The sequence below is a fragment of the Cucumis sativus genome, chromosome 2 (assembly GCF_000004075.3).
Source record: "Cucumis sativus cultivar 9930 chromosome 2, Cucumber_9930_V3, whole genome shotgun sequence".
Lineage (NCBI taxonomy): Eukaryota > Viridiplantae > Streptophyta > Magnoliopsida > Cucurbitales > Cucurbitaceae > Cucumis > Cucumis sativus.
The window spans coordinates 11,573,403-11,595,548 of record NC_026656.2 but is presented as its reverse complement, the minus strand read 5'-3'; the positions used below and the strand labels follow the sequence as shown (position 1 = coordinate 11,595,548).

Below are 22,146 nucleotides of genomic sequence, written 5' to 3'. Positions count from 1 at the left end.
TAGGGGATTACTTTGGTGAGGAGACATGCTGAAGTTGTATTGAATGATGAAATAATATTCTTCTCTTTATGAAATTTTGTAAGGTGCATAATAAAAGTTTCAAGTAGTTCAATTTAAGCTTCGGTTTAGTAGCTATTTTGTTTTTAGGTTTTTAAAAACTAACCTAATGATTTTCATCTTTCTAAAGTACAAAAGTTAAACTTTTGGCTAAATAAAAAAAAGTTCAAAACAAAAACTGTTTTTTCATGGTTTTAAAACAAAAACAAAAAACCAAATAGTTACCAATGGAAAGTATTTTATATTGTAAGAACGTTTGATATCCCAAACTATGGACCTAAGTTTTTGATAGATGATATGTTCTTATTCTCAAATAGTTAATATTAGTTTCTACTGTAGTTCAAAACTCTAAATGCAAAGTTTTTTATTTTCTTTGACATTTGTTGTATGGTATTGTAGTTCAAAACTCTCTATTGTAGTTTACAAAATGTAACTTTTGTGTTTTTATTAGGTTTTGCACGAATATGATCTACTATAGTGTTGAAGCTACCAAGTAAGTGATTATATTTACACAACAATTATGAGGGTCTTTTTACAACGAGTTATTGTTATGTTTAATGTTACTCTTATGAGTTTTTATTGATATGTTTAATATTACTTTGTTGCTTCATACCCAAGTTGTTGATTCGTATCTCTCTATTGTTCGTCCCTATTTTGATATCGATTTTTCCTTTGTTTTTTTTGTTTATTACCTAAATTGTGCTATTTGCTATCATTTTCCTTTTTTTAAATATTATTTGGCATTTGACCTTTTGATTTTGTTTGGGCACTTTTGGTGTCCTATTTGTTTTAGTTTTGTTATAAAACAGAAGTTTTGACTTCTATGGTCAACATGAAAGATGAGAACAAGGGTCGTTGGTTCATAAAGCTAAGGTTTGTTCAACTAGTTATGAATGTTGATATATTGTTCTTGTAGGATCGATTGATTTTGGATGATTATCTGCTTTTGGATTCTTATAAAATGATTTGTACTAGTCAAAAATGATTTTTAATCCTCTGGAGACCACTCTCCAACATTCTCTTTTTTTGTGTCTTAAACAGCTAGATTGAGATATTGAGAGTGTTGTTTTTGGCGACAGATTAGAGCGATTTCAAGTGAGTTTCAGTTGTGTGTCTTCTGTTTTAGTTGTGGGTTCTTCTAGGATTCTTCTAACCTGTGCACATTTTTAGCAGTTAGTATGATAAGCATACTATCTATACACCTAAAACCCATTGTTAAGTCTAAACGATTTGGAACCATATTAATAGTATGTTTGTATTGCTTTAGAAATGAATAAGCTAAGTCATTTGAAACATGAATGTGTGCATTATCTAATAGAATATACTATCGAGTAGTTGGACCAGTCAAACAGTCCTGAAAGCAATGGATCAACAATTTATCATTACCAATATGCACTGCCATATTTCTACAATACATTATAAGATGACTCCTTGGACACGATGATCCATCACATTTGTCAAATTCGGGCACTTTAAACTTTGCTGGAATGATCAAGCATGGCATTCAACACAATTATGTTGCATTTATTTCCATAAACGTCAGTTTTTGATTGCTCGCAACCTTTCTTCCAAAATATCTAGATTTTGCTTAGCCGAAGTGTTCTCATGTTATCCCATGTCTTGAATTTTAACCTGAACTTTCAATTGTTCTATATTTGGGACAAGAGGTGGAACAACACAAAGCATATTCATAGCAACATACTGTTGAGTGGTTTGAGACTGTGGAACATTATTCATGTGACATGCTGTAAATTCTGAAGGATAAATGGGATCATCGATGTCTGGAACTAGATTGCTTGATTGTGCTGTATCTACGATAACTTTTTCTTTCTCTGCTAAAAATAATTCCAGTATTTTTTAAACTTATGTTGGAATTTTTTGTCCTAAAAATGCGTAGTTTGTAATCATATTCTATTCAATAAAGTCTTTATTAATAAATTAAATATTATAATCTTAAATCTAATAAACTAAGTCTCGAGGCTATTTTTGAGTAAACTTGAACTTTATGTGGAGACATAAATATGGATAAGTTCGAGTATATAGCCTAAATAGTCTACAATATATAAATAACGGTTGTGTGCCTTATTTAGAGAAACTATGGATGTGGTCCACTTTGTAGTAAATACAAATGAGGTGATCCTAAATCGTTCATGTAGAGACATGAAAGTGGGGGCATCCTATGTAAAATGCTTACATAAGACTAAACCATGAAATAGTCATTTTTACGTTATAACACCGTTTACTGTTTAAAACTAACAATCTCGATTATTGATGACCTAGGTAACTTAATCTTAATCCTAAGCTAACTATGAACTCTTGTTCACACAAGATTATCCTTAGATCTACATAGGTGAGGGCAACTCATCAGTGTTGGTCCAATAAGCCTTCCATTTTAGGGGTAATATCAGGTGGATAGCTGGAGACATAGTATGCAAGATGGAATTCACTCCTACCCATTTTAGAGTTAGTGATAGGTTGTTCTCTTAAGAACAAAATTCAAGTCTTGAACAAGGGGCCCCACCCTCTCATTGGACCGAGAGGTATTAAGATTATAGGTTGGACCTTACACCAACTTTTTTTATAGTGGATTAGTGGGACTTAAGGAGCAAGATGTAGTCTTGGGAGTAAAACAGTATTTGACCCGGCCAAGGTTGTGAAGGATTAACTTACTGATTATGGCTTTATCAAATTGACACAAATATACCATAGTGAGAGGAGTGCAACTGCGGAACTTTAGTGGAATGACTCGTTAGTTAACAAATGTTGATTAACTCGGTCTAAAAGAATTTAGCCAGTTAATCTTGAATCGTTGGAGCCCATGATCTATTGGTCCATTAGATTCCCTTGCTAGCTCATATGGAATAAACTGAGAACAATGTGACGGAATAAGTCGAATTGGGAGAAGAGAGAGAAACTGACAAGTATATGTGATATAGCCGTCGGATTTCAGATTAGAAATAAAGCTTTATGTTTAAATGAGATTTAAATACTATAAATATGAATACAGATTCATTCTAGGAAGCTCGGACTTGATGGCAATGGGCAAAGTTGTAAAATGTCAAAATGTTGATTTTTTAACTTTGAAAAGTCAAACTTTGACCGACCTTATATTCAAATGTGATTTGAATTTTGTAAAAATAATGCGAATTCATGCTCGGGAGGTCGAAATTAGTCAAGATGAACAAAATAGTAAAATTGACTTTTGATTTGAAAGGTCAAATGACCATTTTATCCTTTGGACTAAGTTAGTAAAAAAATCTAACATTTTGTTGGATAATTCCATTAACACTTAGTGGGATATGTGGCTACATGAGATGTAGACACCTAGCCCACTAAGTTCTACCGATTGTTAGTGGATTATTAGCTGTTGAGATTTTGCATGTAATTAGGTTATAAATAAGACTGTTTTCATTTTGAAAAAAAAAACTTTTGCCATTTTCAAGTAATTTTAGAAATTACAAATTTATTACTCTCCAAAATCTTAAACAAACTTCTACCTTCCAATTTCCATATATCTCCCTTAGTTTCTTCACCAAATTGGGTCCCGCAACCAGGTTCTTTGTCGAAAGGATAGTAGGTGACTATTAGTGGTGGTCCGTTCGAATTAGTGAGAGGTATAGACGTTCATATTCAAATAACTACAAATGTATTTTTTTAAACCCTAATTCTTTTAGTTTAGGGTTGCATGTTAATTAGGCGCAATTAGGGTAATCTTTCGATTTTTTTTTCTGGTGCACATGTCTCTTTCTAACAACTTGTTCCCAGATTATTAATCTCTTCTCTCATCTTATCCACGTCTTTATCGTGTTCTTCCATGATTTGACTTTTATGCCTCGTATTAAAGTAAGACGAGCTATGTTTTCCTTTGATGATTTTGAAAAGTTTGAAGATCAGAGAGAAAGGAAGGAAGAAAGAGAAAAAAAATCAAAATATCAAAAATTTAAAACTTAAAATAAAAAATAAAAAATAAAAAATCAATAATCAATAATAAAAAAACCAGAAATTAAAAATTTTTTAAAAAAGAAAATAAAGGAAAATAAAGTTTTCATGTACTTTAGTCGTAACAAAAGTAAACACTCTCTCCCTATTGTTTTTTTTTTTTTTTTAATATTTAGCTAAGTTTAAAAAATGTAAAGGTTTTCATGTACCTGTACATGGTAGACACTATACCAAATTGGGGGTTTGCAGGATGCCAAATAAATAAAGCATCATACCAAATAAGAAAGCACCATGTCAAATGGGTGCGAAACCATTCAACATAGTGAACCATGAATTTAATGACACGATAAATTTGAAGTCATAGTAATTAAATTGACTTAAATCTAATAAAATTGAAACCATATTGAAAAAACTCAATTAATTAGAAAAAATATGCAGTAATCACCAAATCAATTGACATCCAATTGAGAAAAGAAAGAGAAAATACCTTTAAAGACCTTGATTTAGAGAAAAGATTATTTATGCTTTCTCAACTCTCCTACATGACAACGAATGAGTAGATGAAAAGATATTTTGGTACAATAAAAAGCGTACTCTTTTCTTATAAAATAAATCTCAACATATTTCTCCCTCCCTAGAAAAAATCTCCCCCTTTGATTTTTATAGGGCAAAGTTGATCGTTTTTTAGATAAGTGAAGGCAGAGTATTGGAGAGAGAGTGGAGACTGAGAGAGTGGAGACTGAGAGAGTGGTGACGAGGGAAAGGGAAAAAACAAAAAAAATAGTGGGAATTGGTTAAGCAAAGTAGGAAGGGGAAAACACTTTTTCTCATTATTATTCTTTTTAAATTTAAATTCAATTTCTTTTATAAAATTAAAATAAATATAAAAAATAAAAAATAAAGGACAAAATACGATATCTACATAATTTAATTTGAATTTCAATATGACACTACAAGAAACAAGGGAATGGCCGACACACACACATCGACAAAGGTCGAAGAAGACGTCGGCACAACCATTGCCGACGCAGTTTCAGACATCGACAAAAATGTCAAGAAAAATGCGTCGAGAAAACATTGGCAGACATTGAGTATGGCCCACGTCGACGAATGGTTATTGTCGATCCAGGCTTACGATGAGAGAAGGATGTCAGTACGAATCTAATGCCGATGTGAGTGGCATATTGGAATAGTTAATACCAACATCGCGTCGGTAAAATCCATTCCTCAACGTCTAGGCTATGCTTCAGGGAAGGTGTCCTATGCCGATATCGAGTGTGCATCGACGAAACCTTATTTTTTATTTTTTAAAAAATTATCTGTTTTATTATTTTGTTGTTGTCATTGTTGAATATTGTTCTCGGTTCCCCGTTTGGCAAGAAACATAATGTGCAATAAGTTATAAAATTTAAGAAATTACAATTTATAATAAATCAAATACGAGATATATATGTTCAAAATATTAAAATAATATGTTCAAAATGTTTAAAAACAATTACATTAAAGTAAAAAAAACACTACACATATCTTCTTGATATCTAGTAGTTGCGAACGCCACATAAAAATTTGAAACCTACAAATGACACAAATGTACAATTAGAATATCGTAGACGTGGAATCAAACAAATTAAACGCTGAAAAGTACATACCCCAAGAATTCATGGCCCTCTATTTTGTCGACTTATATCTTGGATCATCTTCCTCATTTGTTCCATTTCTCGTGCATAGTTTTCTTGCATTCTTCGAACTGTTTCGTCTATTTGTCTATCACGGTCAGCTATTTTTTGATCAAGGTTTATCACTAGTTGGTCTCGCTTCTCCTCCCTTTGTCTTTGCTCTTAAATCATGCGGTTAACTTTTGCAAGGCTATCCCTAAGTTCGTTTCAGAAGAAGAACTCTTCCTGGACTTGGGTTTGGGGCCCCAACCAAGGCCTTTTTAGTAGTCCGTTCGTCTACCCAAAACATTCTCACATATCTAGTCTCTAAGAGTGGTTGAGAACCCGCTAGGACGTGTTGGGACTGAAGTTCTAACATTTGATTCTGCACAATAATACAAGCTGGGGTTAGAAGAGATCACTATAATTTAAATAGAAAGTAATAAAAAGTTTTGGTGAACTTACACGTGTGTCCTCTCCTATCGGTGAAACGAACTCGATAGTACTATTGACGTGTGTCTCTCTAAACAACTTGACACAGTCCACTAGGCAATCACGTTCTACAGTGAGATCGACTTGTTGTTGAAGGAACTACTTGGAACTGCATTTGTGGTTGTCAGGTCGCTTCGCTCTAGCAGCCTTACAAACACTTGATTGCTCTTACAATTAAACAAAGTGTAAAGCGTTATATTGAAAACAAATTAAATGCATTACTATTTAATTAATTTTAAGGTAGACGATATAAGTCATATGGAACTATTGAGTCATGTAATGGTCACAAAGAAAGTGTCAATCTGGCACCCGATTGACCAATTCGGGCGATGGGCTTGCACGTGCTTCGTCAGGATCATTATACTTCTTGAAGTGTTGTGCTTGCCTCCCCTAAACTCTTTCCACATGCTGGATATTTGATACTCAACAAACCGATTAAGTGCTACATATTTGAGATCTAGCACGAACCATTGCTATAAAAAATTTGATTTGAGAATCAGTCCTTTACATACGTAGGTTCAACATATATATGTGTTAAAAAAGTTCCAAACTTACCCTTAGACCGCCCTTGACGACCTCGATGCACTCTCGGAGTGCATCTGCCCATTTTAGCGCTTAAATTAGAAACATGTCTCTCATCAACATAGCGATCGTGCAACTAAAACAAGGGGCGAGTGGCAAGACAGGTCTATCCCCTCCCGAGTGGATAGAATGGGAGGGTTCCCATTATGCTGAACGTATCTCTCCAATTAAAGGTTCCTGGAGTGCTATCGCCTCCTCATAATGGGAGTAGGAGAGGGTTGAGATGACTCTACGTAAAAAATAGTCTATTAGATTGGACAGTAACCATGATTACTAGTATCTAAGTGTAACGAGACAAACCTATAGTGTCGCTCACCAAGACGATCCTCTCACTTTATTTGACCCCTTCAAATTGAAAAAAATGTCTTCATCATTATTACCGATTGGAAAGCTACACATAATTCCTGTAGACCAAAAACCAACAAACGTTAAACAAAATGTGAGTACTGCAAACTAAATGTATAGAAAAATATGGCTAATGTGTATACGTTAAGAAGACATTTTTATTTATTTCCGCTTGACCCGCTCGGATGTTGTGATGATGATTGTTCGTCATTGTCATCGTCTATGAAGTTGTCTGCGACAAGACAAACATTTGGTCTTTCCACCACTGTAGGATCAACTTTAGTCCTGCACAGAGTTGCATCTTCAATCATTGTTTTGTCCACTCGATGTCCGATGATGATTTCCAATACATTAAGTTGTGCATTCTTGACATCTTTCACTTCTGGCACATCCCATACATGTTTATTCTGTACCACTTGAACAATTTTCCAATTCGTACCATTTTTAGGATCCTCAAGGTAGAAAACTTGATAGGCCTGGGTTGCGAGAATCATCGATTCCTAAGAAAACCAAAAAATAGGACGTGTTTATTGATTTGTAGCCTAGTTCCATGTGCGTCCTATAATTTTCGTTGATGTCTATGTTAAACATCTTCACTTAAATAGCCAAGCACGTCATCCAAATGGATATTAAACGTGCAACAAATCATTCTAAACACCGAAGAAATTGTTGACGGCACCGCGTCTACTACCTTCACAGACTACCATGACTGCACTGTTTTGTGTTGTGCATCGGGAATCATGCTCCAACATTATGAATAAAACTTCTTCTACTTTTCAAATCTATACCATATGAGTCCCAAGGTGGACCCTCTGACGGCCCTCACCTTGTACTATGATATCTACATGGTAGAAACCAGACATTAGTAGTGCCTCATCTCGTTATAGCTACAATGAGGTAGGTAACCTACAGATCATTGTCTCAAGAAATGTAGAACCCTCTTCTAAAAAATTTGTCATAGTGATAGGAAACTAGGTATCTACTGAATACCTTCATAAAAGGAACCTCTGTGCATAGGCCATATCCCCCGAAGGGTTGCTATATATATACATCGTACGATATAGTTTAAAACATTCTAAACTCATTCTTTACTTATAAAATATACTTAACAAACATTTCAAATCTCATTCTTTCGAAACATTTTGCTAAATCAGTTAACTTAAGTAATTCATACATGAAAGCCTACTTAAAACATTCGATAGATAATTCGATTTGGAAATTTATTTTATAACTCACCATGCTTGTACAGATCCTTGGTCGGGTATTCCTTCTAATTCTCCTTATTTTGAAAAATTCAAATTTTATCCTTAATTAATTCCTTGAACATGAAAATTTTTAAAAGTTCCCTTAAAATTCCCCAAAATATCACAACAATCCAAAAACAACCCAACGGTGCCCACTAACAAAGAGGATGGAGCTGGCCACATGTGCATGGCCTAGGGCCTTTCTGCATGCTAACCTTACAGTGAGGGGCGTATGTCATGTGCTAACCTGGAAATGAGGGGCAACATGCGCACAAGGCTGCACATCAACGCCCATCGCATGTCCTTGTTCATGAGGTGTTGTGCACTCAACTTGCGTCTACTAACTTCCTTCCACAAGTCATGCACGTAGCCTGAGTACATGCATTGCCGCTCAGCTATGCCATGACCTTTCTGCAAACCTCAAAATAATGGAAAATAACCTCTATGACCAAAATGTCAATCCCATCTCGCCTAGCATACATAACACTATTTTACTGCCCACAACTTTAAATTTTGTTCATAATACATCCCCTAACTTTGAAATATCATAACTTAAAATCCATAACTTGTTTGATAAAACTTTCTTCTACACAGTTAGTCTCGAATTATTTAATATTCTTACCTCAAAATTTCCGAATCAAATTCCAAAAGACGAATCTTGTAGCCCACTTGAAATGCACCTTGTTCAGATTCACCCGAGAAATGACCTTGCCTTCTCTTGATAAAAACACAAATTTTCTTGAATCTGAAATGCACATCAGCCCTCATTCATAAATATATACAATTTCTGAACTTTCAAGACAATTTTAATTGAAAATGCCTCAGTAAGTTGTGGAAAGCTCCTTGCTGAAGTTAGATATTTATAGAAACCCTTGCATGAAATTATCTTGACACCTCAACATTGCTTAATCCACTCTTAAACCTTGTTAAAACACCTCAAACTACCTTTCCATCTCAAAATGCATGTTAATACACCACAATAAAAATGGTTTACGACGAGAGTTATTTTCTATTGCGAACAAAATTCGTGACAATTTTTAGATAGTTAATTTTTTCGCATAACACCATTTTCGCCCAAAGACACGCATTTGAAAGATCTTCTCGCCTAGCCACAAGCCACAAATGAACTCCAAGCACATGATGTATTACCTAAAATATCCAACTTTAAACGCAAGCTAACCTCTAAATGTCTAATGTGCCATTCTTTGATACTTAGCCAATGTTTTAAAATTTTCTTAACTTTGACTTAACCTAAATTTCAAACTTTTCTATTTCTCGTGAACCTAAACCTAAACCTTTCCAATTAATTTAACTTCCTTTTTTTTCCTTAAATCTCATTTTCTCTTATCCTTAATAAATTTCAGACATCCAAAAATTTGGGGTTTCACAATATTAGTGCAATTGATATTTCAAAAAATCGTGTTCAACAGTAGTAGAACAAAACACATTGACATCATACATCATTTTATTAGAGAACTTAATGAAGACTGAATTATTTCTCTTCAATATTTTAGATCTTCTCTTCTGTTAGCTGACATTTTTACAAAAGCTTTTGATGTAAATTCTTTAGAGAATTTAAGAGCAAGATTGGGATTGTGCAAAATATAATTAATAAAAAAAGGAAGATGGCTTTATGGTGTGTTGTTTCTTCTTTTCGTAACCTCAGTCTCTTTATCTTTAAGAAACTCAGCAGTGCAACAAACTCGAAGCATTTTTCGATTCTTGAAGGCTAAGTATCAATCTTCTCCAATTGTTTCGGAAGATAATATCATCAAAATGAACATGCATGGAGTCTGATTGCGAGAAAGTTGTTTGAAAAGTACTCAAGCTCGTCGTTCTTATTGCCTGCCATCTGATCGAAGTAAGTCACCTACTTCTGTATCCTCTGATGTTCTTATGCATGATGATGTTGTATGTTTTGATATTCCATAGTTCCGTCCTCATTCGGAGTCTGAATTAGATGAGAGGGATGATGTTCCCTTGGCTAGACTTTTGAAAAAGAGATTATTTAGAAAACCTTCAGAAGCCCTTGATAGTCATAATAATCCTTATCCTTCCTCCTAAAAAAACTATCTTCCCTTCCTATGAGGTATATATCTTCCAGTTCTGAGAGTAGCTCATCTAAATCTTTACTTCAAACTAATGTTGAAGTTCCAGAACTTGATTCTAAAGAACCAACCGAGACTCCTACACATCCACATGTTCATACCTTTGATTCACCTTGCCCTGAGAACAAGGATCGTCTTCATGCCCCAATGAAAACTAAACAATTCTCCAAGTGTCTTAAAGTTATTCCCACCAAAATAGGTAAACGAAAACTTTCTCCCAAAATTCCATTTGTTTCCATTGATGGAATTTCCTTCCATCATGAAGAAAGTGCTCAAAGGTGGAAGTATGTTATACAAAGGAGAATTGATGATGAAGTCAATATTTCTAACAAACATCATTCTTATATCAGCGTTACGGAGTTAATTATCAAAGTTGGCCTCTGTAAGACTATTGCTAATATAGGTCCCTTTTATTCGAGACTTATTAGGAAATTCATTGTGAATCTCTCATCTTGTTTTAATGATCCAAGTAGCTCGGCCTATCAACTTATTCACATCAGAGGGTCTCAGTTCAAAATCTCTCAATCTGTCATAAATGGTTTTCTTGGGAATGATACCTCTTCTGACTCTTCAGTCACTCAGCCCTCCAATGAAGAATTGGCTTCAAGTTTTTTATGGTGGCACTCTGTCTGTTTGGCCTGTCTATGGAATTCTAGTTGCCTCCCTAAGCGTGAAATATGTCATTTTACATAAAATTGGTGTTGCAAATAGGTTTCCATCTTCGCACGCATCTAGTGTTTTAGCTTATCTCACTACTTTATTATATCAAATTGGTATTGGATCATCGGTTGATAATGGCTAATTTATTTATTCACAACTACTACGTCATGTTGGCACGTATGAAGTAAAGATATCTATTCCTCTTCCAAGGTTCTTTTCGAGCTTGTTACTTCACTTGAATTCTGAGATTCATAATTCTCAAGATGCTCTTGGATCGAATCCAAAAACCTTGTCACTCAGTTATAGGTTATTTCAGGGATCCCATGTTCCTAACATTAAACACACCATACAGCCTTCCAGGGAAGCTCGTATGTTTGATTCAGAAGATGTAAATTTATCTTCAGAAGGGATCCATATTCCCCATGGTGTAGCCTCACAGATTATTAACAGCTGAATTACGGGCGCTGAGTACCTCTATCAATATGTTAGCTGATCGAATAGTGGAGATGGACTCTCTTATTCGTTACTTGAAGACAATTATTCCTTCAACTAGTTCTGCCTCTCAATCTCGAGAATGAATTCTTTTTGTGTTCAAAGGGGGAAATTTTTTTTTTTGTAATCAAGTATGTTGGTGGATTGTAGTATTTGTGTTTATATTTTTTTGTGTTATGTTATTATGTGTTATGTGGATTAAAAGGGCAGTATATATTATTTTTGTGATGTACCCTATGATTTGATACTTCTAGGGGAGTATGTTGTGACTTTCGCAATGGCTTATGTTTTGACTATTGTCCGTATGATGACTATTGTCCGCTTGATGACTCTTGTTGATTCCTTTTTTATATATTCTTCTAGAAGACTCTGCTTCTCAAGATGGTTCTTTGTTATTATTATCATTTTTATGGCTTCCTTATTGATGGTATATTATTAAGGAGCGTATGATTAACATAAATTTTTTTTTTCTTTTTGACAAAAAGGGAAAGATTGTTGGTTTTTTGTCAATAAAATTTAATAAGAATTCTTTTTATTATTTGGTGTTGGATGGTCAATTTATAAAGATGGATAAAGTATTATTTATATTAAAAGATGAAAGATTGTCCATTTTAATAGGAATCTTTATCTATATCTTTTAAACAAGAAGATCAAGAACATTTTATTAGTCTTTAAATACTGAAGTTACTCACCTGATTATGCATGCACGTTATTGGACTTTCAATTCAGAAAGTATTATTTTGTTGAAGAAGCTTTTCGAAGGTACTTTTGTTACCTTCTGTGATATGACAAATTATTGAAAAATGATAGGTGATCTAACTATGTATCAATTGATAAAAAAACATGAAAGAAGACTGAAATAGTTGGACTGCGGTCAATAAATTTAGGGGAGCCTAAGTTTATTTCAATAAGATTTACGCACATATTCATGAGTCTGTCTTTATTTATGTTTTTGTTATAACTTAAAAGAGTTGTTTTAGTGATAAGTTGCTCACTTTTTGAATCTCAATAATATTTCTTATCTGAGCTAAAAAACTTTCAAGATATAGGTGGTATTTATCGAACTAGGTTAACAAAGATTTTTGTGTTATATTTATTGTTTGTGTTTCTTTAGTTATTCTGTCCGTTATTTACTTTAGACATAGCTAAAGATTTTATTAATGGTTGACATATTTTATTAATGGTATCATTTATTTTGACATATGTAAATATAAGGCAAAGAGGTCTACAAGTGAGTGGATTTTGTGGGCAGCATTTTGTATATTAAATTCATTTTGAAGGTTGAAGATGAGCTTCTTGTTCGGCGGGGAGTTGAGAGGCAACAATTGGAAGCTCAGGTACGGCGGTGCCGTTAGGCTTTTGGAGGTGGTCGGCGGTGGAATAATCCTTACTTTTTCCCCAAACGACTGCATAAAGCCCAATTGCGATGATGAGGCCTCCAATAACGCTGGTGTTTGCACAAGAAGTTACAACTAATCTATTAGACTTTTACAAAATACTAACTCACAAACTTATCAGAAATTGAATAACTTCATATATATTTATATATATAACTTTCTTCTTTAAACTAGTATCAACTTTAAACATTAATTACACAAACATATGCTTCGCAAATCGCAAACTTAATTCTAAGTTCAGTCCCAACCATTTGTAAGTCTACACATTTGGTTTACAAAACTTTTAGTCGTGTTCAATTAATGTGTTCTTTTTTATCTTTTATTTTCTTTCTTTTTTCTTTTTAATCAATAGAGTCAACTTTTAATAATTATAATTAAATTATTACAAATTGAATTTTATATCTAATTCAAATTCTAATTAAACTTTCAATTCTAAAATACCGAGTTTGCATGGGACTAATTAAATTGAAAACCAAAAAACTTGTTCGACCTATAATCAAAACACCTTTAAAATTTTAGAGACTAATTAGACACAAAGTTGAAAAAAGAAAACAAACGACTAAAATTTGTAATTCAACCTATTCATTAAAATATAATAATATAAGAAAAATTGCATCACATAACAATAAAATTTAGAAAAAAACAAGTCATAACACATTTTTCTGTGCATATTACGAATATGACAAATATGACAATGACTATCTAAGAGGTATCAGAGGACTATCAAAGGGTTTTCTGTTTTAAATTTTCTACTTTTTGCAATTTAGAAAATGTAGTTAGATGTGTCATATCATCATAAATTTTGTTTCTATTTTTGCAAACTCCCCGTAATATAAAGATAAATTGTTTAAAATGACAAAATTGCTAAAAATATTTATAAATATGACAAAATTTTATTGTCTATCATGATAAATAATGATAGATACAAATAAACATCTTTTAAAGATACATGATCATATTCTATTAGTGTCTATCAGGAAAGATATCAATGATATTTTTTTATATTTATAAAAATTTTATTTATTTGAAAATAATTCTTATATAATAGTGAACTTTATTAAGAGATGAATAGTAATGTTTGATGTGGATGTGATTTTAACAAAGTGATCTAACTTCAATAATATTTAGTCTATGAATTTCCTCTTTCAAATTTAAATTGTAGATCAAAATTGTTAAAAGGAAAAAGAAAAGGTCTAGTTAGGCCAAGAAAAAAAATATTTTTTTGTTTAAAGATTATTTATATAAATAAAAATATTGTTATCTTTTATTATATTCTTGATCTTCACAAATCGATCACGCTTCCCAACCCCCAAGTGTTTGCTGTTTCTCAACGTACGCGAGGGATGGAACGCACTCTGCACTCACTATGCAGTTGGCTTAATTCTAAGGAGCTATTTGGGGTGAATATCAAGAGGATTGGAGTGGGTTACGACAACTCACTTTTTATTTGGGTTTAGGTTTCATAACATACCATTTATCCATAATCTCCCACAAGATTCGATTTACCATACAAATTCCTTTCCATATAATCCCCCAAACTCCTTCCCATAAAAATAAAAAAAATTGATAAAGCTTATAATTCTTCAATTTTTTTAATAATTAAATTAAGAGAAATTTTTAAATATATTAAATTTTACGAAATATTTTCAACATATAACAAAATTTTTAAAATTTCTCACTGGGTGACAGTGATATTAGTCTATCAATGATTATTATTGATAGAATCTAAAATTTTACTATAACTTGTAAATATTTTAATTTATTTTGCTATTTTTAAAATGTCTCCTTAAATTAATCTATATCAAGTGTTTTTTTTTTTTACAAAAAACAATAAATTAAAATTACAAACTATTTTAATATATTATTCTTTTAGTTTAAATTTAACAATTGTAGAATATGAAAGAAATTGTTTAGGAAATTTTGATATTGAATGATGTTTAATTAAGTAGTCTTTTTTTTTTAATTAAACTTTTCAAATGAGTTTAAACTTAAAATCAACTTATCAATTTTTGAGTTCCTATCAATCTTAACAACATATTTTTAATATGTTTTAGCTAATAAAGGTCTCGTTTTCTAACTAAATCATAAAACTTATCTTGAATTTTATTATTTTTTATAAATTTAGTACTTACTAACCTTTTTAAGTTACATTAATACTCATTAAACTTTTTTAAAGATTAAAAAATACTTACAGATAGTAGTATGCGGTAAAAAGAAAAAATGTTTAAATGTAATGTATACTTTTGTACTTGTTCTTGTGCTGATATGTGAAAAAATTAAAAACAACCATGTTTAGAACAAAAGCAATTAGACCTAGATACTTTTTTAATTCATTCTAAAAATATGCTTAGAAAAGTAACGATTTAATAACAAATTTATGGAATGAATGTAATTAAGAAAATTAAGGAAAATGATTTTAAAAAAATATTGCATCTATTGACAAATATATGCATGAAAAAACAGATGAGTGCAAGTACATGATTGCAACTTAAATTATTGATATGAATGTTAAATTTAGGAAACTTCTTGAGTTCGATGTGTAGTATATATGCATGAAAAAAAGTCACGAAACATCACGATAGATACTAAATTTATTGAACAAATACCACGAGAAAGATTATAAATTTATGAAATTTATATATTAGATCTACATTATATATTTTAGAAAAAAAAAATCATAATACTACTATCATAATTTTTTCCTCAAACGCATATTATCATAACACTACCTATCATAATTATTTTGGCCTAAATGCAAACTATCATAACACTAGCACTTATAACATTAGGATTATCATAACACTAACATCGTGTAAATCAACCTTTTTCCCAAATGCCCGAGGGACTATCCTCTCATTTTCTCCTTCCCTCCCCCTTCCCCTTCCCCTTCCCCTTCCCTTCCCCTTCCCTTCACGTTATTGACTACTTATTTATGTATGGAGCAAAATCATTTCTTTTCGAAAGAAAAAAAAATTGTTGGTAGCCACTAATTTTCATGTATAAAACTGGTCATGTTCCTGTGGTTGTTTATCTTGGCAATGTCGTACTAACGTCAAAAACTACCAACACAACCAAAGAAAGAGATGTGAAGTGTCGAATTAACGAGTTTTTATTTTGTACTGTTTAATCTAGTGAAGGTTTAATTGTTGTTTTCATTTATTTACGGTGGGAGACTTATAGCTACAACAAAAAAATGTAAATCATTATTTATGACAGATATGACGTAGATAATTAAAAGTACCTTCCAAGGTGAATCTTCTCGGCAAGAACAATGGAAGAGATAATGGTGACAACGATCATACATAAAGGGTTGAAAGCCGTCACAAAGACAGGACCTCTGGTCTTCATAACAAGAGCTTGAAAGTAATATGCAATTCCTGACCCAACTATTCCCTGTACAAATAAATTTTCAAAACCACTTATTAATACCAAACCCATTCACCACTAAGGAAAGAAGGGACAATCTCTACGTAAGGTTTGGTTTTTAATTTGGTTATTGTTTCTCTTTTTGAAATTAATTAAGTTTTTAATCACCATTCTGAAAGATTAATTTGAGTTTTCGCTCGAGAAGAAAAGAAAGTTGTTAAAAAACTATTTTTCTTTTTAATTGATTTTACTTGAAACATTTATGACATAAGAAAGAAATTCAGAAATAGGATTAATTTTACAATACCATAAACAAAATAAAAAGTTGTTAAATAATGGTCCCAGAGACCCTCAAAATTTCAATTTTATTTATAGCAAGACATTGACTTTGTTGGAAATACAAAAAAGAAGTGGGAGAATTCAAATCCTTCCTTGCATTTTACGTAAATTGTTCATGAATTTTAAAATTTATCAAATTGAAGCTCGACCAACCTAGGAACTATTTAGATTAACTTCTCAAGTACATGTTTATAACTAAACATTTTCTAATACTTATAAAACATTTAAAAAGTTAAATAAAATTGTCTAATAAAAATATGGTTTTTAAATTTTAGAGCTTATATTGTTTAAAATTTAAGGGCCAAGTTGAAAATTTATGGCTAGTTTGGGTTGTGAATCCAGATGATGTGTAATATTTTTAGATTTACAAAGTTTAACAAATATATGTTTTTGGTTACTAATCTAAATTTTCTTTTTGGGTTGTTTGATATAAATATTACAAATTTTCAAATCCTACGTTTTTATCTTTCCCTGTGTATTTGATTCTGCATTTTAATTTTTTAAATACTGAATTAGATATATAAAAGAATACTTTTAAAAGTATAGTATTTTATGTTAATAGACTCCATTCATTTAAAAAAAAATTAGAATATGTGTTATGCAGTTGACGATAAATTATACAATATATCAAAATAATAATGATATAGAAACATGTCAACTAAATTATGTTTCATAAATAGAATAATAATATATAATCTATAACATTATTGTTTTCAATTTTATAGGAAGGCTTTACCTTTTATGTATATTTTATAGTGTCATCCATAAAGTGACATATATTTAAATTAAAAATTTTGCTATTTAAACAATTTCTCTAGTTTGTACCAAATTTAAAATTGTATGAACACTACCTCTAATTTGATGGTTTATAATTAGAATTATTGTATCAAATACATTTAACAGAAGTTAGTTAAAGTAAAATCAAAATTTTAAATTTAAGTAGTTAGTGAGTTTTATCTATTTTTATGCACACCCATCCAAACATTACACTGTGAGATTTTTTTTTTAAAAAAAATTGATTAATGTATAAGAATTTGTTTTAAATAACAAAGTTGTTGAGAATATTTACAAAAAATGTAACCAAATTTTAATAAGCCTTACACATACACATCTATCATTATTTTTTTATAATGGAATGAAAAGTGTGAGATTAGATTAGAAATAATTATAAAATAAAGGTAATGAAGAAAAAGAAAAAAGAAATACCGTATAGAGAGGAGCCAGAAGCCTGGAATCCCAGCCTACAGCCCATGCACTAGCATGATGCTCAATAGCTACTGCTATCACTGTGCTCTGAAGTGCACCAGCCAAGCATATCAGTGCTGAGAGAGACAACTCCGCCGGGTATCTCTTTACTGTTATAGACTAAAAAAACAAAATTGCATAGGATAACATGTTGAGAATATGATATAGTAATTATAGCACATTACTGAATTTTGCAAATATAGCAAAATTTTCATTTTCTCATCTTAAATTTGATATTATTCATAATCTACCCTTCAATAACTAAATTTTCTCGTAAGTCATTCCTTATAGCTCTATCTCTTCCATACACAATCTACCATTTGTTGATTTTTCTTTTTTTTGGAGAATATTAAATCATGGGTTTGTTCTAGATTGCAAGGGTTTATGAAAGTTATAACCAAGAAGCCTATGTTTTTTGTTTCAATTGTTTTAGCTAAAGACACCTTAAGTTTTAGTATGTTAATCCTAATTAAGTTCGTGTTGTATTCTTTAGTTGGAGAGTGGAAAAAAGGTGTGAGAATTGTCAAAATCTTTGAAAATATTTTTGTAATTTGGATGGAAAGAGAGAAAATTACTTTCGGTGATTATAACAATTATTCACATAATAAATTTCTTTATTGTTTGCAGCTTTTCTTAAAGTTCGAAAATTTTCACCTGTGTTTTCTAGTTTTTATTGTTTTATCTTTATATCTCAAATGGATGGTTTTTCACATGCAACTTTGTTTGCACCTATTTAATCTTTTTTTACCGTTGAAGTTTTGTAAATGGTACAATTTTTTATAAATTGGGTTAATTTTTCTAGAGATTTTAATGAAAACGTTTAAGGTAGGTTTGGATTAACCAAAGAAAAAATGTTTTACAATAAATTCATCTTTATAAAAATTGTTTAAAATACATTTTAAAAACTATTTTGAATGACTTTCTAACCCTTTATTTTTTCTTCAAAAATAACTTATTTTTTTAAATTAAATACTTAAATATGTAATTCAAACACACCATCAACACTCTACTACCTCAATGGATAAACATGAGCTTTTATAATTATCTCTGTTTTAACCGAATTTGAGTGCATTTAGTTTTGGTGTAATTTGCTTTTATTAAAGATCTCTCTTCAAAATAAATGAAAATAAAGACTAAATTTCCTATCAAATATCTTACCTTTACTAGAAATTTAAGGTAGTATTTTACTAATCCTACCCTATATTTTTTTCCTACCCCAAATAGTTATGTAATATCAATTTTATTCAACCTTTAAAAAGAAAAGTACCCATGTGCTCAAAATATCACTTACAAACTTTATACTAAAATATAGGAAAATCTAAATGACAATTTTTAATTTGGAAAAGAAAGTTTCTTAATTATAATTAATGGTAATTTTAAAATAACAATTAAGTATATAGCAACATTTAAAAAAAAATGTAAATATAGCAAAATCTATTTATAATAGACTTGTATCAATAATATACTCTTATAATTTATCAGTAATAGATCAATAATTTGCAACATGATCTATCAGTGATAGAATTCTTTCATCGATAAAATTTGACAGATTTTACAATTTAGTCTATCAGTAATAGATTTTTATTATTGATAGAATTTGATTACTCGTATAATTTGACAAATTTTACTATATTTATAATATTTTTAAAATATTGATATATACTTAATTATTTTGAATGTAATTGTTGTTATATGAGTGTAGCATTTGGTGATAACAAATTGTAGAAAAGTCGTGTATTTAGCTTAAAAATAAAGTTGTTGGATTTAAAAATCAAACCTCACTTTATGATCGTGCACAACTTTTCCCTTCTTCACTTTTCAACATTTTAAAAATATAAAGTTAAAGAAAAGAAGGTGATACGAATAAAAAGAAAAAAGATTTTGAAATTAACAAACTTATAAAATAATAATAATAATAATAAATAAATAAATAAATAATGATAATAAAATTCTCAAAAATGGTAAAATCCAATTTTCATCCAAAAAAAAAGCAAAAATCAACAAATACAAAATAGTATTATCAATATCATAATAGTTGAGAAGGGTTTCGTAAGGTGATAATAGCGTACCTGTAATATGTAGAAACAAGACCAAGCCACGCAGCCCAGAAGGATGAACAACGTTCCTGCCACCCAATGCTGATTGGTGGCGGCGGCGCCTATGTTAACGTGGTGGTTGGTTTTTTGAGTCCAAAAGAAATCGAGAATTGGGCCTTTGTAAAGTGTCATAACCAAAGCTCCGGCGAAGGTCACCAAGGTCCCAATTACCTTGGCTACCCCTCGTACTTGTTTTACATTTAAACGTTCCACTCTGAGCCAATTAAAAAAAGAAAATACAACTTAAATACCCAATATATGGTATAAATATACTCTTTCTAACCAAAGAGATAATTGAATAATTACCGAAAAAGGACCGCAATGATAAAGGTAACAGAGGGCACAGCGTTCATGATGGCCGATGTGAATGATGCTGACGTGTATGTCATCCCTAAATAACCAAACCCCTGATCAACTACGGGTCTGAATGATTCATGAAATCCAACATGCGAAATATATATTAGTATAATTCGTTAAAAGATGATTGTATATATCATGTAAATTTAATTTTTCAAGTTTTCTATTTGGATTTCATTTTTATGTTCTTGATATAAATAACTTGTTATTCTTACTCTAGAAAACCTAAGACCATGATTTGTAAAGCGACAGGGAGTGTCATCTTTGGTCTCGTTTTCCTGCGAGGAAATTAATAATTTTGTTCAAATTTTAATAAATTAAGGTAAAAATATTCAACTTTCAAGAAATAGAGTAGTATAAGTTTAGGATTAAACCTTTCGAAGATTAGCGCAAATGGAGCAAGAAAGAGAGTGGCAACAGTGTTTCGATACACGATCAAAACATAACGACTCATGCCTTTAGTGAGAGTGGCCATGCATATTACATATATGCCTGCAATTCCAAATTGTAGGCTCACCACTAGAATATAAGGCTTCAACTTACTCACAATAGAATTCTCACTCATCATCTTCTTCAACTTGTTGAGAAGTGATAATAAAAGGGAGAGCACCATGAGAAACATCATTGATGTGGCAACCTTTATAAAGAGAAAATTGTGGGGAGTTGCTCTTCAATAAAAGAAATAATTAATGGAAAAGAAAATGAGACCTACCTAGAGGCACTAAATACAATTATCCAACCATCTCGTTTTTGGTTTATTTTTAAGGTGAAGTACTCGATAACATGGTATTTTAAAGAATATAAATGGTTGCATACTAAATATATAATTATATAAATATACTATAGCGTAAGAATATATGAAGTAGAGCACATAAATAGTTGTTCTAGAATGGATAATCACACTTTTATGCGTAGTACAACTTAAAAAGAGAGTATATATACAACATATGATGCTGACTGAAAAAGACATTTTCAAAGAGTATAAATTATGCACACATGCATTGTATTTTTTATAAAAATGTTTTGAAGATGAAGATTAAAGCGAGGAAATTAGGCAGCAACTGAAATGAAAGTTATTCTAATATTATCTTGTAAGTCTCTAGCTTCACCACAAACACACACAGTAAAAGAACAAATTTTTATAATTTTATTTACAATTTATATTTAATAAATTTTTAGTCTAGTGAAAATTAACCAAGCATACATAACTGATCCATAAATAAATAAATAAAATTAAAGTTAAAAGGGTAAACAAATTTATTAGAAATATTATATGTATATATAAAGAAGAAAGTAAGAAAAACAAATTTATTAGAAATATTATTCAAGTTGTTATTTATTGTTTGAGAAAGAGGACAATCTTCTTCTCTTATCTCTTGTTCTGTATTTGGAGGTTAGCTATGGCTTCAAATGGTAACATGTTTCCAACCCCAACTTTCAAGATTAAGTAGGAAGAATTACAATTAGTGAGGATTCAAATGAAGGTGTTATATGGCTCACAAGAACTGTGGGATATTGTTGAAAAATGATTCTCCGAAGTCGAGAACCAGAATAATGGACTCACAAACCAACAACGTGTTGAATTGAGAGAAAATTGTAAGATAAGAAGACTTTATTCTTCTTTTACCAAGTTATTGACAAATTTATCTTTTTTTAGAGAATTTCAACCGCCACTTCTACAAAGGTGGTTTGGACTACTTTACAATCAAATTATCACGAAAAATATAAGGTAAAGATTGTACACTACAAGAAATTGAGGGTCTCTCGACGTC

At 31.0% G+C, this 22,146-nt stretch overlaps 1 protein-coding gene across 1 annotated transcript; it reads right to left on the bottom strand.

The window, feature by feature from the left end:
- Positions 1-12,726: 12,726 nt before the first annotated feature.
- Positions 12,727-21,193, bottom strand: LOC101217521 (WAT1-related protein At4g08290). The gene is made up of 8 exons (XM_004145317.3): positions 21,087-21,193; positions 20,749-21,011; positions 20,590-20,652; positions 20,324-20,440; positions 19,991-20,231; positions 17,883-18,041; positions 16,213-16,364; positions 12,727-13,021 (listed from the first exon to the last, which is right to left on the bottom strand). The coding sequence occupies exons 2-8, from the start codon at positions 20,997-20,999 to the stop codon at positions 12,844-12,846; spliced, it is 1,161 nt and encodes a 386-aa protein (XP_004145365.2). The 5' UTR covers positions 21,000-21,011; positions 21,087-21,193; the 3' UTR covers positions 12,727-12,843.
- Positions 21,194-22,146: the final 953 nt, after the last annotated feature.

What these genes read in the sequence shown, in the direction of transcription:
- LOC101217521 (XM_004145317.3), bottom strand. Translation starts at nt 20,999, where the DNA reads ATGATGTTTCTCATGGTGCTCTCCCTTTTATTATCACTTCTCAACAAG. An exon ending in TTTGCGCTAATCTTCGAAAG is followed by an intron (nt 20,653 to 20,748) that starts GTTTAATCCTAA and finishes ATTTCCTCGCAG; the next exon opens with GAAAACGAGACCAAAGATGA. An exon ending in GAGAAGATTCACCTTGGAAG is followed by an intron (nt 13,022 to 16,212) that starts GTACTTTTAATT and finishes TGCAAACACCAG; the next exon opens with CGTTATTGGAGGCCTCATCA.